Genomic DNA, 15,361 nt, shown 5'->3' with positions numbered 1-15,361 from the left:
ATCTCATCTTTAATGGAGATTGTTTTGTAAAACAAAATATAACAGCCAAATAAAGGAATTTCTGATTGACTTTTTTAAAAATTATTATTAGGCCTATTTTATTATTATTTATTGATTTGATTTATTCAATATAACTCATAACAATTAGACAAACAGAATAGCCTACATAAAAATACAAAAAGAAACAAAAAGCTAGGATTGTCAAAAGAGAACCCAATCACTGTATAAAGACTTTTCTTCAACAGAAATAAATATAATATAAATATAATAGGCTAAATGACAGTTTAAAAAATGATTGAAACAAATTAAAATCAATGGTTTTATTGGAAAAATTATTATTATTATTGTTATTTCGATCCAATATTTGATAATAGTGAATATCTACTATCTGACATTAAAATGGTGTTTTCAACACATACTGTCAAATATTTGAAATTAATAACAAATTAATGTTTTGTTTTGGAATGTATAAACAAAATATAACAGTTTTATAATGTAGCGTGATCTGTTTTTCGTATGGACATAACAAAACTAATTTTTACCCTGAGGTATTGAATCATTTCTTGACGGTTGATGAACGATACCAATTGAGATATAATTACCTTACGCCCCAAAGCGCTCACTGACCTTGGCATTGGCTTGTGTGGGTCTTAATCCCTTTCACTATATCACTTTTCGCAGAACTGAAATTCGCGTTGCAATTTCATTATTTTCTGCGATTTTCATTTCGAACGTGTCTGCTAAGTTTTGCCATAAGCTACCTAAATCATGGGAAGAATGAGATTTTGATTCGCGCAAGTAAATTTGTCAAGAAAAATTAGGACTGGTAAACTTTATAAACCAAAACATAAAAGTAGAAGAGTATATAGAGTCGATCGATAAATGACAAAGTAGAATTTTTAAAGTGAAATGGAAGGTTGTTAAACTTTTAATTTTATAGGACTTTTTTCTTTTTTAAATGGGAAAAAAAGAAATACCTGCGTCGATTTTGTTTTAATTTTATTGTATACCGTATTTATACTGAATAAAACATTTTTTACAAATAAAAAAAAATAAAAAACATGCTTCCGCGATTTTGATTAAACAAAATTCCGCAAGAGACAACGCCAGGCTAGGCCTCTATATAACTTGGCCTAATAAGATTCGACGCAAAACTACTTTTAGGTACAGTACATTTTAAAATAGTATATATGCATTATCAAGGCGTCAAAGTTGCAGGGATAATATTTTTATATAATAATAACATAAAACGAACAGCATGCTATAACCCTTTGAAACCTATGGAGTTATATAATATCGGAGTTACATCGGAGTTATCGAAGCGGTACAAAGAATATCGGATGTACATCGGAGTTATAATATAAAGATGATAGTAGGCCTACATCGATGGTACATCGAAGTTATGACGGAGTATCGGAATTTCGGATTTGACGACACAGAGAACTGACCACATGAGCACAATTTCGTCGGTTTACTATGCACGCTTAACTAAAGGGCCTTTCACACCTGCTCCGGCACGGTTCCGGTCCGGCGACGGCAAATCCAATCGAACGTCAATGTTTCGTTTTTACGCGGCTACGCGCATATCGATTGGTGCTTGGTCGGGTGGAGCGTCGTGAAAACGAAACATTGGCGTTCGATTCGCCGGACCGGAACCGTGCCGGAACAGGTGTGAAAGGCCCTTAATGCGTGTGATCGTACGTACCACCATTGAGTGAACATAATTTTTCGTTGACGGAAAAATCCGTAAGCGTTACAAAATTGCTTCTGTGCGTTTTGTCACAGCGTGCGTTAAGGTCTTTCAACTTATCAATTTCGTATAGTACCGTAGGCCTACTATTTGAAACATATTCTTACCACCAGTGACGTTTTGTAGATTGGTGTCAATCATCTTTAACACGCCCGTGACATCATAATAGGTGAGCTTGTGTAAACGTCACGTTTACCTCATAAGAGTACATTCTTTAATATAATTGTTTACAGATTAAATAAAAAATACAATATATAGCTGAAAGACTCGTTTTACCACCGTTTGACTAATTTTGATGAACGGGTAGGCCTACTACCATAAAATACTAGTATCGACATTGTTACTAGGAGTAGACATTTGGGCCTAGGCCTAAAGGGTAGGACTATAAGGACACATCACTGGGGACTGGAAAAGAATTCCCATGGGCCAAATTTCTACAATTAGGCCTTGACAGATTTTATGTAGTAACGACTGCAGAATTATTGAAAACGTTCTCGTTTTGTATTGAATTGCATTGTGCAAAAGAAAGCAAAGTATGAAACGCCATGGTATGACACGCCTTACGCGTCATATTCAAGTTAATTATCTTGAATTATGAAATTAGTATGTCATAAATTATTATATTATTTTTATCTAAATTATGTTTTGATGTTTAGCGACATAAAGTACTTTTGCACTTAATATTTATATTATTTACAATTTATCATACACGGCCTCACTCTGTAATGTAACGTATTTGAAATATTTGCAACAAATGAATGTGTTTGTTAACATAAAAAAACAATAGACTTCCCGCAGCCTCATCATCCTGGTACATTGACACAATAAATTAATGATAATATGCGAGTATTATAAAGAGTTCGATGAAGGGGTGGGTAGCGGACACGAGGTAGACAGTGCTTTTAAGATATTCATAATCAATTAAACGTGATGATGTGGAGTTATTCAAATGAATTGTACGGTTTTAAAACCTCTTGTAATTAAGAACAAGGATAATAGTCTGACATTTTATTATAGATACTTTAAAACCCGGTTTTTAGAACATTAATTTACAGCATATCTTTATCACATGCACATTCGTTGTCGACCTGAGGGTTACAGCCAAGCTTATTGCTCAAGAAAGCCCGGATGTAAGTCATAATAACAAACACAATCTGAGACAACGGTAAAATGATGACAATTCCAAAGAAACTTGCCACCGCCGCCCTCAACGGATCTTCTGCCCAATTCATCCAGCGGGCGTATATATACTGTTCACCATACGGGTCCGTGCCACCAGCGATAAAATAAACGGCGGTAAATATTAAATAGGTAAAGCCGTACATTGAGAGGTAGATACAATGGGCAAATTTTACCGGCGTTGCAACAAGAATCGTATCGATCAGTAATATTAGGTAGTTTATGCCATGCACGTGCATGTTGAAGGCAGTCCAGTTGTATTCATCGAAACCAAGACGATGTTCTTCCTGCCAGTACGCACTCACTAATGGCGGTGTTGCTCCATACGCTATCGTCTGAAGGAACCATTGTAAACGAAGATACCAAGGTAGTAGGCATGGACTGGGACTTGTCTTTCGTTTCTCTGTAGCACATTTTGTTGACGTAACTGTGAATATGTAATGCAGTAGAATAAAATTAATTCTTACGTGGGTTGTGACACATTCTGTATAAGCAATTTGTAATGTTACTGCTTGACTTTCTAAGCAAATTGTCACTATATTATTCAATATAATGCAAAAATTATTTTTTTTCAATTTTAAAATACCCTTAAGCTGCCATAAGCACATCTGATGCACATGCACTGTTTTAGACTTACAGGGACCATAACGCATACATTTCATCAGGAAGCGTAGACTTTTGCGGGTTTGGCGTTCCAAAACAGGCGATGACTTTTTAAATATTTTATATTAACTTACAATAGAACTAAATATAAGAAGCAAATTTCTCGCAAGAATCGAACTGGGGGTTTCGCTACGACATTGTGCTGGGTTCCGAAAGGTGTTTGAACCTGGGAAGAGTGAAATTACACTCTAATTCCCCGGTTTGAACCTTATAGGCCTACGGTAGGCTAAGCCCCAAAAAATAGAAATCAAAATGTTCTGATACAAACCTGTACATCTTCTATACGAATGGTAAACAACAGCATTAAAGGCAGCTACGACAAAGTGAGCAGTGAACATCACATACGTCAAGTTTGAGAAATATATAATAAATTTCCATTTTCGATCAACCTTCGGGTAATAAGGTTCCTCGCCCCAGTATAGAATGACTAATACTAACCACGTGACCATATAGATTGCGAGACATATTCGATAGATGATGAATGAAAACGGTTGAAAGAACCAGTTACACTAAAAAATAACAGAGTGACGTAAATCTATGTGTGGACAGAAAAGAAGCAGGGAGTTACCAAACAAATTTCAAAGTTTTTTGCAACTAGATACCAAGATCATTTCAGGAAAATTGATATATTGTGGCGTCACAAAATCTTATTAAAATCTCGAGTTATCTGTATCTTCAACATGGGTTGGCATATTAAATAACACGCCCTCTTTCGCTCTGCTTTTCTGAGCACAGTTTACTATTTTTTCTTGGGCTCTGTCTACACTACCAAACTTTGTACGACAAACAAAGATGACGTCATATCACTACCATATTTGGGCAAATCACACTTTTTTTGTCCAACTAGTTAGATAGTATAGACAACGCTTAAGAATGCACTAATGTTTCACTAAAACAAAATGCTGTAAATATCCTTCCTAATAAAACCAACTTTTTAAAAAGTACAAAAAAAGTACTATATCATAATTATTACAGAAAACATCAGCTTTTAAAAAAATAGTTTATTAGAAAAATTTGACCTTGTGGATTGGTGGAAATAATGAATTTAAACAATATGTTATTGTCTAATACACCTCAAGTAAAGAATCACAAAGTAAATAGCCCCAATCTTTTTACGGTACGGTATTTAAAATAAATGAAGATTAGGTTTTAATAATGCTAGTGGCTATATAACCAAGTTGAACGATTTAGTACAATTACAAATTAGCCTAGCTCTTGATTCTGAGATTATAACGATTTACAATTGCTTTGTAGGAATATGAAATATTTGGAATTTTACACTTAATATATACGAAGACAAATCGTAAAAGAAACTTGGGTGTATAAGAAAATAATTTAAGATTTTATTAGTTGTGTGTGTGTTTACAACCCATCATTCCCACCTAGATGTTATATTGTCCTCACTAGGTCAGATATAGTCCGTACACATTTTCAACTTATTTATTTACATTTTGATGATTTTGTATACAAACGGACAATATTAAGTGGAAAACTCCACCATCTAATTAGGCCTATACAATGATAATATCATGTTAAATATATTTTACTTTCAGTTAGGCCTAGACTTACTTGTGGACTAACGAATTTAACCGGATTACCGTAACGAAACGCCAAATTGAACCGATTCCACCATTCCAACCCCCGCATCGTTGTTTAGTATAGAAGAATGATTGTTTCTACGAATTTTTTCAAAGTTTACCGACGATTCAGCAAGTAAGATTTCGTCTGTACATCACTGACATCACATCACAAGTTTACCTTTCTATCTCACGACTGATTGCATGGCCGGGTGAGTTAACCTCATTCCTTACTGCGCTTGCGCCAATTTTTGAAAATAGGCCTACGCTACCGGTATATGGCTAGGCCTCTACATTCGGGGTTGGCAACGCCTGATCTAAGGCTTGCGAACACATGCGCGTGTGTGCGCATGTTTTACTTGACAAGTACTACAGATTTTTATTTCACAATTTCTCACACTCTTAATAATAAGTTAATATTGACGAAATCGAAAACTGGGGTGTTTACCTTCATTACAAAAATGCATACAGTTATATAACCACACAAACACAAAGTCAGAAAACATTCATATATCGATTATCGTTTGTTTATTTATTACGGTATCGTATACTATTGATTATCATATGATAGTATTGATTATTGTATTAGAGACATTGAACCACCGTATATAACAAATCGTATAATTTGAATAAGATATGTTGGCGCGGCCTGCACATAAAGAAGTACAGTTAGTTTAGGCCTATACTCTTTTATAATTTTTCAGTTTTCCCTTAATGTTGGTCATCTAACAACTTCCTTGTATTGGTCTAGGTTTCCTCCATGATCAAATGAATTATCGTTTGTTTTTCGAGTATTTTTTTTCTGGTACAGTTCCTTTGAATTACGTTTTCCTTGATCTTTATGAACAACCAAACGAAACTATGTGAAATCGGTGCCACTATGAAACAAACAAAACATGTGGAAAGAAGAGAATATCTGACGTTGTTTTCCCAATCCAGATAATTCTTATAGATGTATGCATACCCCTTATGATTTAGGCCTTCGAATGTCCAAAATATCACTGTAAATAAGATGTAACTCAGGCAGAAAAGAGAGGTGTAGATGAAGTGGTAAAACCTATACGGATTAGCAATAACTATGGCGTCTATGATACAAAGTAGGACGTTGATGCCATGGACATGAGCTCCAAAAATGTTATTGCAATGTTCTTGAATCCAATAGAGAATAGTGACACCGATTGATGTACTATAAGCCAATACTTGCAAGAGCCACACGAAAGAAAAGTAGTATGGTAGTTCCGGTTTATATGTTAGTCCTTTACTTATATTGTTGTTTCGCTCATTTTCTTCAACAACTTTTAAAATAATCTTCACGTTTATATCTACGTCTGCTGTAATGTTATTAGACTTATCTAGGGAAAATTAAAAAGTGAGATTATTTATAGATTAAAACAAAGAACCTACAAGACAAGAATCGCCTGCTCGTCAAAACACGATTTCGAAATGCATTGTGGGAGTCAAAGTGCGTCCTAATTAATGTTATGCGCAAGCTTTCTATTCGAAGTTTTTTGGGTAATGGTTTTGGTTTGGCACAGTTGGTTATTGCTAACTTTGGCGGGTAGAAACCAACTTACCCGAGTAGAAACCAACTTACCCGGGTAGTAAATAAGCCAGAACTACAGGTCCAAATGAGGGATAGGCCTACCTGCATTATGTATGTAGTGATACACCAAGACGGCTATTGCTGCGAAGGTGAAGTACATAGTCAGAACAAAATAACTCCAATATGATATGAACAGAACTACTTTCCATTTTTGATCAGTGGGAGTGTAGTGTGGTTCATTTCCCCATTCTCTGACAATTAATACTGTCCATACAAATTGGTACAAAGCCACCATACATCGGTACAGAATGTATGGTCCAGAAAACCCGTTACAATTAAACTGTGGAACGGAAAAGGAGAAAATAAAATATTGAACAACATGGAAATGTAGGTAATGTTTCATAAATCATGGTTGTCGCGGTATTTTAGGCAATAATTATAGTGGGCCATTGGGGCAAATCCAATCAGGCCTTAACACCTTCCCTGGCCTTAAAAATAATCTTCAGTAGGCCTATATATTTTAGTCCGGTACCCGCGCAATATTCAGGCCTGCCGTGTTCCACATTTTCAATATGAAAGGTCAAACCGTACATTTGACTTACTATTGAAACGGAAAATCTTTCAGGTGATACCCCTCCAAATCCGCAAACCGACCAAATGGTTTGAATGAAGCATTTCTTGGTCGCACAACTTCCATGCCTTCTTCGAACAGTTGTGACTGTGTTTAAGCCTACAGCACTGATCCTTAAAAACAATATAATGGAGAAAAACACTTGGTGGAACGGAGTTCATTACATTTCTCTATAATATAATACTTTCTAACACTTTTTTCTATCTATATCTGGGGTGAGTGCGGTTTTAATTATGCCTTTTAGGCCTACCTAATTAAGCTCTTGATTGTTATGTATTTTTAAATATACATTTGTTCAGATACAAATTAAATTAAAGGTAAGAATCTCGTGGATTTCAATCCTTTTCGAGTCAGTATTTCGGCCCGGTGTTTCGGTAATGAGCCATAACAGTTTCATACTCTTAGATTAAAAAAAAAACAACACCAAATTAAACGTTATGATGATTTGCCTTTCTTCTGTGAAGGTGTTCATGCGTATACTAAAATGAGGTAGGCCAGTCATTCCAACGTGTTATGATAGACACTAGATTATAAGTGGGGAGATATGCGAAATATCTGGGTCTGTGCAATTACCCACGCTATTATGTTATATTATCTTTTCTATCACACAGCGTGGATATACAACTTGTCAGTTATGTCTAAGTTAGGCCTACTGGTAAATATCACTTATCAAGGTACGAATTATTACCAAATGTTGAAATATTTAATCAATACAGCAAAACGTCTGACAAACAGCATAACTGAACTACCGTTGTTATATATAAACTGTGGATCAATTCATCGAACTAGCTACCAACCTAAGGCAGTTGTGCTCGCTATTAAATAGAAGCATAGCTGATTTCCCAGATGTTTAACAATGGCATGCACCCTATGTTATATTCACAATAAAGCGTGGTTAAACGTAGAGATGTCATAACCACTAGCCAATCACCATACACTACAATATAAATATTATCACATCGATAATTAAGGAGATTCATGAAAAAAACACTGCTTAGCCGTATATTAAAAACATGTTTATTGTACTGCACACGACTGCACATGGTAAAGACATACATGGTAAAATGTATAATTAAATATTCTATAGATTAACGCAATTCTAAATTTCCGGAGGTTTCCGGAACAATATGGTAATTCAAATTTAAAAGAGTAAGTGTACTTTTGGTAGTCCGATTTCGATGAAATTAAAACTAATTGTTAAGCAATATCTTGTTGTTGTCAATTAATGCTCGACGCAGACATTTTAATAGAAAAATTAGACTGCGCATACAATTTATTTATACATGGGTACGTTTTATAATTGATCTTGATCCAAAAAAATGTAACAGTTGATTTGCAGAGTTCTATAGAGAGCCGCGGTTAGAGATATGGTGTTCAAAGAGTATTTGTTTGATTAGCAGAAGTGCTTAGTATAGGCAAGCGCGTTGGAAAATCGTTTGATCACACCGTCGATGTGTATCCATCTATTCATTAATCCATTGTTGAATAACGTTTTCCTTGATCTTGATCAACAGCCAGAAGAAACTATTTGAAATTGGTGCTATTATGAAAGTAATAAAAAACGTGAAAAGAAGAGAATCGCTAATGTTGTTTTCCCAATCGAGATGATTTTTATAGATGTATCTATACCCCTTATGATTTAGGCCTCCGAATGTCCAAAATATCACTGTAAATAAGATATAACTCAGGCAGAAAAGGGAGGTGTAGATGACGTGGCAAAACCTATACGGATTGGCAATAACTATGGCGTCTATGCTACAAAGAACGGTGTTGATGCCATGGACATGGGCTCCAAAGATGTGATTAGGACGTTCTTGAAGCCAATAGACAATGGTGGCCCCGACCGATGTACTGTAAGCTATCACTTGCAAGAACCACATGAATGAAAAGTAGTTTGGAAGATCCCGTTTGTCTGTTAGTCCTTTATTCATATTGATGTTATTTCGATCGCCTTCTTCAACAACATTCAGTGTTATAACTTCATCTATTGTAATAGTTTTTTCAGACTCGTCTGGGGAAAAATTAGATAGTAAAGATCATTATGACTAAACCATTGAACCTTAATATATACATTTATTTACATTTATTTTATTGACTCTCACCGTAAGTTACAGTATTGTCATGTTAGAAAACATAGAAAACAAATAAAACACAGAACAAAAGAGATTCAGTTATTAATACGGACATAGATTTTAAAATAGACAACTTATGTATGTTCAAGTCAAATTGGATAAATTCCCACGTCCGCGTACATGTAAGTTGACCAATCACTATCGGTAGTTCGGATGGTGACCGTCACTTTGATTTCTACCTCCGTTGCATAAGTCTCTTCTCGACCTTAGTTCTGATCGTAGAACAGGTTTTTATCGGATAAGTATGTATACAGTGTACACATCTCATTCGTAGTGTCCACATTAAAGAACCCATCTTTCGGAAGAGTAGGGGTTACCTCGGTGTAATGCATTATTATAACCCCTGCCATTCATTAGGCGCTGTACTACTGTGGCTGTCAGGCATTAAGGCCCATTTTACACTAGGACGATAACGATCGACGATAAATAGATAAATATGCAATTTTCATACATAACACAAAAGAAATATAAAAACTTTTCATTCTAGAACTATAGAAAATGATGAAAATGATATTTTCACACGTCCAATCAAATGATGTCATGATTAGTAAGACCAATAATATCGTGACAATACAACGATTTTATTGTTTTTATTTATCAGGACGTCATCTGATTGGAATTTTAAAAAATATTATTTTTATCAAATACCGCATAGGGGCCTAAATGATTACCCTATAGTTCTAGAACGAAAACCTTTCTAATTTATTTTGTTTTATGTAAACAAAATGCATGCTTATATTATATTTACATCGTTATCGTCCTAGTGTTAATGGGCCTTTAGGCTTAATCCGAATTTCTTCAATTGAGGATGAATGCTATCATACGAATAAAACAAATGTGTAGGCCTACCTGCATTATGACTTGTATAGTGGTACACGGAGACGGCGATAGTTGCGAACATGAAGTAGCCTGTCAGTCCAAAATAACTCCAATATGAAAGAAATAGAAGCATTTTCCATTTTTGATCAGAGGGAGTGTAGTGTGGTTCATTTCCCCATTCTCTGACAATTAATACTGTCCATACAAATTGGTACAACGCTATCATACACCGGTACAGAATGTATAGTCCAGGAAATCCGTCACAATTAAACTTTAAAATAAATTAAGATTGAATTGAAACCGTTGAAATGTGTTAATGAATCTAAAAGATGAAATAACATCTTGATGATTGAGGATATCTTGAAATAATTTCATTTGGATCGTAATAATATAGGAGTGAATTTTTCCAATAGATCGAAAAGTACGAAATATATACTTACTACGACGTTTTGCAAACGCTCAGTTTGCTTTTCGATCTAATGGAAAAACAAAAAGACAATTCAGTCCTTTTCTTCTGAGGCAATAATTTATCTCGGCTTCCATGCATGGAAATATTACTTCAAGCAAAAGAAAACACTCGTGTGTCGGTAGGTAATACTTACAGCTGAAAAAGCAAATCTTTCAGGTGTTACCCCTCCAAATCCGCAAACCGAAAGGAAGTAAGTTGCGCATTCTGACCAATGTTTTTGACTAAAGCCTTTCTTGGCCGCACAACACCCAAGCCTTCGAACTGTTCTGACTGTGTTTACAGCACTTATCTTCACCAAAAAATAGGAATGAATTAAAATAACTTTAATACCAAGCCTATGTATTGAATTAGATGGAAGGTCGTCCATTGCATGGCCTTCCAAGTCACTCGCAGTGTAACACTGTTTTTTTTATATCTGGAATATAATTAACAGACAACACTATTGTCATCTTACAATGGAGGTGCAAATCCATCCAATCATCCAATTATGTTCTTCTACTGGTGTACTGTGTCGTTCATTGCGTGCCTTTCCAGTAGCGTGACACTTTTTTTTAAAATTAATCCGCTATTGTAGTTTTCCAAAGAGGTTCAAACCTTACTTAATATTACCATGAACATAGGTCCATGCTATTACAATTTGACTTATGCATTTAAATTGTGTTGTCAATAATGATTTTTTTTTAATCTGATAAACAAATCATGTTTGCAACTGTTCACAACTACGCTGAGGCTACATTATAGGAGTATGAAATTTTCATTCGTGTTTGATCATTCAGGCGAATTGCCTGACTTTATTAACGTTATAGGCCTCAGTGGCTTTATTTAGCATTCACACTAAGGGACACGCTTACCCTTAAAATTAAAAAAAAAATCTCCTATCTAAATAAATACAATTTAAGTGAAATACTTAATATTTAAATATTTCACTTGAAGTAAATATATTGGTGAATGCGGCCACTGACCTCTAATTTTTGATAAAACATTACATTAAACTTAATTTTTAAAAAGTAAGCAAAAAATTTTAATTAACAAAAATATTTATTAATTTCGTTCTCTAATAAAAACATAAATCATAAATATTTACAAGCATGATAAATATATTTGGATACATTATTAATGGTTCTTGGCCCCCAACATTTATTATAGAATTAGGGTTTAGAGATTCAACAAGGCCATAATATATGGCTGCAGTCGCGTGCTCAAGTTAGTGTTTACCGACTAACCGACCGACATAGTGAGCTGTACAGTCGCTAAAAATTACGGGAATAATAATGTGAAGCGCTTCAATGCTTTGTGCATGAAGCGTTATATAAAAATCACATTATTATTAGTAAGGTAATCTATAAACATCACAGGCACATAATAAATAAACCGCCCGGTGACATACCGAAATTAAGTTAATTAATTTGAAACGATAAAGATGAGGATATCTGTGAGAATTCGTCCCAATCTTGCACCTAACAACGGAGATGGTCATGGGCTATATAAAAAGTTCGTAAACCAAATATTTACTGAATTGTGAATTATTAAATGATTTATAAAAAATTACCTCTTGATCAAAAGGCTATTAAATGTGGAATTTCCAGAGGACGTCTTCACAAAATTATAAAAGCTGAAACCGACAAGAAACGATAAAAGTGCCGACTTTTTAGTCTTATGTTTTTGTGCCTTGTGTATCAAGGTAAAGATGCGTTATATTTTTTTTAATATGCGCCTACTACTGCAAGGACTGCATTTGTTGCACTGTGGTAATATTAATTTAATATAAATATTTAATCTACGGACATACCACCGTTTTCAAAATTATTTTTAATATGTTCTAGTAATAATTTAAAAAAGTGTTTATCTGTCGAATTCGTAAATAACAAAGGACTTGCAAGTGTATCTAAAAAGTATAAAAATGAAAAATGTTCTGTAGTTATTTTTTGTTTCCAAAATGCATTTTACTGACAGCATATATTGCATATTTATAATTATAATTTAGCCTACCAGATGTATGTTACGTTAAATTTCTCAATCCTTTGCGTACCAATGGATTTAAAACTAAAAAATTTAATTAAAATTTCAACTCTTATTTTACATGATATTTTACAAGTTTTCTAGGTTGAAATCTGTTAATCAGCAGGTAATGCTAGTTAGGGTATAAAACCTTTTTTTTTTATTAGAACAATAAGTTTACATACATATAACAAAATGAAATGAATAAGTTTTGAAAAAAAAAAAATTCAATATGGTTTAAAGACGATCTCTTTCATTTTGAAGAGAATCCAAAATAAACAATGTAAAAACGGAGCGCCAACACAAACAGTGAGAACAGCTATAGATAACGATGTTTTAGAGTTGTTCCCCCAGTCTAGATGACCTTTATAAATATATACATGTCCATTTGAATCAAGACCGCCCTTTGCCCAGTAGATCACCGTAAATCCAAAATAAACTAAAGCATACAAAGATGGGTATATAAAATGAATATATCTATATGGATTGGCAACAATTAAAGAATCTATAACAACAAGCATTGCATTGATGCCGTGTACGTGAACGCCATGAACGTTAATGATATCTTCTGCAGGGTCGTAGTCTAGAGTCCAGTAAAGAATTGTTACTGCGACGGCTGTACTGTAGGCTATAACTTGTAAAAACCACGATAGTGAAAAGTAAATTGGTAGGCGTTGTTTTCTTGTACTCCTTGTGTTGTATTGCCCACCTTCGATGCGTTCTACGTCACCCACTGTATCTGATGCATCTGTAGGCCCTATAAATGGAAACACAACAGTATTGTTAAGTAATAAGGTCTAGTATAGTTTAGAATTAGGGATCTTTTGATGTATAACCGACTACGTAAGACCTAGGCATTGATGTGTCATCGGTCGTCGTCTGGAGCATAACCCGCCAAAGAATAAAGCGAGGAAGCGCGTCCCACTTTCCCCGCATGCGCACAATGATTGTTCTTTATAACAACATGAGAAGTTCTGCTGCAGAGTCCCTCTAGCCATCTACGTAATTATTTATATCGTTACAAATCTTGATTTTCCAAGAAAGTCATGCAAGGCCCTGGAGTCATAAAGCTTTGTTCCTAGCCTATGGATAAGCACAACGCAAGTGAGTTGACCAATCACAAGCGACAGTTTAAGCGTGGTTTCCACTAGAGACGCAACGCAAGGACGTACGCTTAACACAAGCGAGTTGACCAATGACAAGCCACTGTTCGAATAATCCATCGCTTGTGATTGGTCAAATCACTTGTGCTGCGTTACGTCCTTGTGTTGCGTCGCTAGTGGGAATCAATCTTTAGATGATCCATCGCGTACGTCGTCGATTGATTATTTACGGCGCGCTTACTGTTGCTTAAGTGGGAACCAAGCAATAAACCCTTTTTAGTCTTCATCTATTGTTTACCTTTGTGATATGCAATTACTGCAAAAGCAGCAACAATGAAATACACGGTTAGCCACAAGTAACTTAAGTTGGATACGTAGATGAACCATTTCCATCTGGTATCGAAAGCTTCGTAACGAGGCTTGGTTACCCATTTTATTACGACCAACAACAACCAGAGCAGTTGGTAAAAAGCGATTGCACAACGATAAATAATATACGTTCGTGTCTGCCAATTGAACTGAAAAAGAGGAAAGAATTTGTTTATGTTTTTAAAGTGACATGTCTAGATTAGTCTAGGTTCTAGACGGCGATTCAGCTTAACATTAAGATTTTGGCACAGATTGCGTGTCATACATTTGGAGGGAGAGGCAGGGAGCGGACTAAAGTCTAAATTACAAGACGGATAGATGTGCACGGCTGCAGATGGTCTATTGTATTTATGGGAAAACAACAGCGATTAATATGATCGGAGACAAACGACTTCTTGAAAAAAAAAACATTTTAATGCACCGATTGCCTTCCATAGCGAGCGCCCTCAATTGTTGATGACCTGTAAACAACCATTTACTCCATGAAACAACTAATCATAATACGTACTACACTAACTACTTTTGATTTTGAAAGTTACTGTCTGTATATGCCTATAATTTACAGCTACATACTATAAAATCAAGCAACAGGCCTGTATACTTACAATAGGGACTGCGAACCTTTTTGCAGACTCTGTACGAAATCCGATTGGCTGGAAAGCGTCTTCTGACCAAGACTTAAACCTCCGGAAGACCGTACTTAGTAGACCTACTACGATCCAGAATCGTCTCCGAACGATTTTCGTTGAAAACATTTTACTGTACATTAGTTTTGTAGGCCTATATATCGTGCCAATATTCATGAATTATAAGATAACATAGTGATGGCCATTGTAGGCCCAAGTACAGTGTTTTTATTATACTGAGTGTAAAACTCTTAATCGTCTGCAAGAAAATGCGCGAGAGAGCGACTTACTCTCAATCGAAACTATGACCAGCAAAAGTCGCATTTCACAGAGTTTTTTTAATCATTGCTCAATTATTATTATCAATTATTTTGCTCTTTTATTTTATTGTTTTATTTTGGTTGCACAACTAACGACAATGTGTACCACTGGTAAAAAAGTGATGACCAATAAATAAACCAATAATAAATTAAGTTAGCAATTACACCTCTGGCTCTTGTAT

General features: G+C 35.0%; 3 protein-coding genes across 3 annotated transcripts; all 3 read right to left on the bottom strand.

Moving 5' to 3' along the window:
• Positions 1–2,799: 2,799 nt before the first annotated feature.
• Positions 2,800–5,322, bottom strand: LOC140058114 (uncharacterized). Its single transcript, XM_072103669.1, has 3 exons — positions 5,162–5,322; positions 3,982–4,101; positions 2,800–3,639 (listed from the first exon to the last, which is right to left on the bottom strand). Exons 1-3 carry the CDS (start codon positions 5,237–5,239, stop codon positions 2,800–2,802), a joined length of 1,038 nt encoding a protein of 345 aa, XP_071959770.1. The 5' UTR covers positions 5,240–5,322.
• A 3,484-nt stretch (positions 5,323–8,806) lies between these two features.
• On the bottom strand, positions 8,807–11,874 carry LOC140058113 (uncharacterized). Its single transcript, XM_072103668.1, has 4 exons — positions 11,848–11,874; positions 10,897–11,052; positions 10,325–10,565; positions 8,807–9,369 (listed from the first exon to the last, which is right to left on the bottom strand). The coding sequence occupies exons 1-4, from the start codon at positions 11,872–11,874 to the stop codon at positions 8,807–8,809; spliced, it is 987 nt and encodes a 328-aa protein (XP_071959769.1).
• Positions 11,875–12,758: 884 nt separating this feature from the next.
• LOC140059130 (protein rolling stone-like) lies at positions 12,759–15,115 on the bottom strand. Its single transcript, XM_072104975.1, has 3 exons — positions 14,839–15,115; positions 14,163–14,382; positions 12,759–13,518 (listed from the first exon to the last, which is right to left on the bottom strand). The coding sequence occupies exons 1-3, from the start codon at positions 15,034–15,036 to the stop codon at positions 12,989–12,991; spliced, it is 948 nt and encodes a 315-aa protein (XP_071961076.1). The 5' UTR covers positions 15,037–15,115; the 3' UTR covers positions 12,759–12,988.
• Between the last annotated feature and the right edge of the window lie 246 nt (positions 15,116–15,361).

This window comes from Antedon mediterranea, chromosome 9 (assembly GCF_964355755.1).
Source record: "Antedon mediterranea chromosome 9, ecAntMedi1.1, whole genome shotgun sequence".
NCBI lineage: Eukaryota > Metazoa > Echinodermata > Crinoidea > Comatulida > Antedonidae > Antedon > Antedon mediterranea.
The sequence above is the reverse complement of the archived record's forward strand: the minus strand, read 5'-3'. Positions and strand labels throughout refer to the sequence as shown.

Excerpts from the sequence above, each read along its gene's own strand:
- LOC140058114 (XM_072103669.1), bottom strand. The coding sequence starts at position 5,239 with ATGCGGGGGTTGGAATGGTGGAATCGGTTCAATTTGGCGTTTCGTTAC. Across the intron at positions 4,102-5,161 it reads TTAAATTCGTTAGTCCACAA|TGTAACTGGTTCTTTCAACC; the intron begins GTAAGTCTAGGC and ends GTTATTTTTTAG. Across the intron at positions 3,640-3,981 it reads AGGAACCTTATTACCCGAAG|TCATCGCCTGTTTTGGAACG; the intron begins GTTGATCGAAAA and ends ATATTTAAAAAG.
- LOC140059130 (XM_072104975.1), bottom strand. The coding sequence starts at position 15,036 with ATGAATATTGGCACGATATATAGGCCTACAAAACTAATGTACAGTAAA. Across the intron at positions 14,383-14,838 it reads AAAGGTTCGCAGTCCCTATT|TTCAATTGGCAGACACGAAC; the intron begins GTAAGTATACAG and ends CCTCTTTTTCAG. Across the intron at positions 13,519-14,162 it reads AGTAATTGCATATCACAAAG|GGCCTACAGATGCATCAGAT; the intron begins GTAAACAATAGA and ends TTCCATTTATAG.
- LOC140058113 (XM_072103668.1), bottom strand. The coding sequence starts at position 11,874 with ATGTATCCAAATATATTTATCATGCTT. Across the intron at positions 11,053-11,847 it reads CAAATATATTTATCATGCTT|ATAAGTGCTGTAAACACAGT; the intron begins GTAAATATTTAT and ends TTTTTGGTGAAG. Across the intron at positions 9,370-10,324 it reads CTATACAAGTCATAATGCAG|CTAATTTTTCCCCAGACGAG; the intron begins GTAGGCCTACAC and ends GATCTTTACTAT.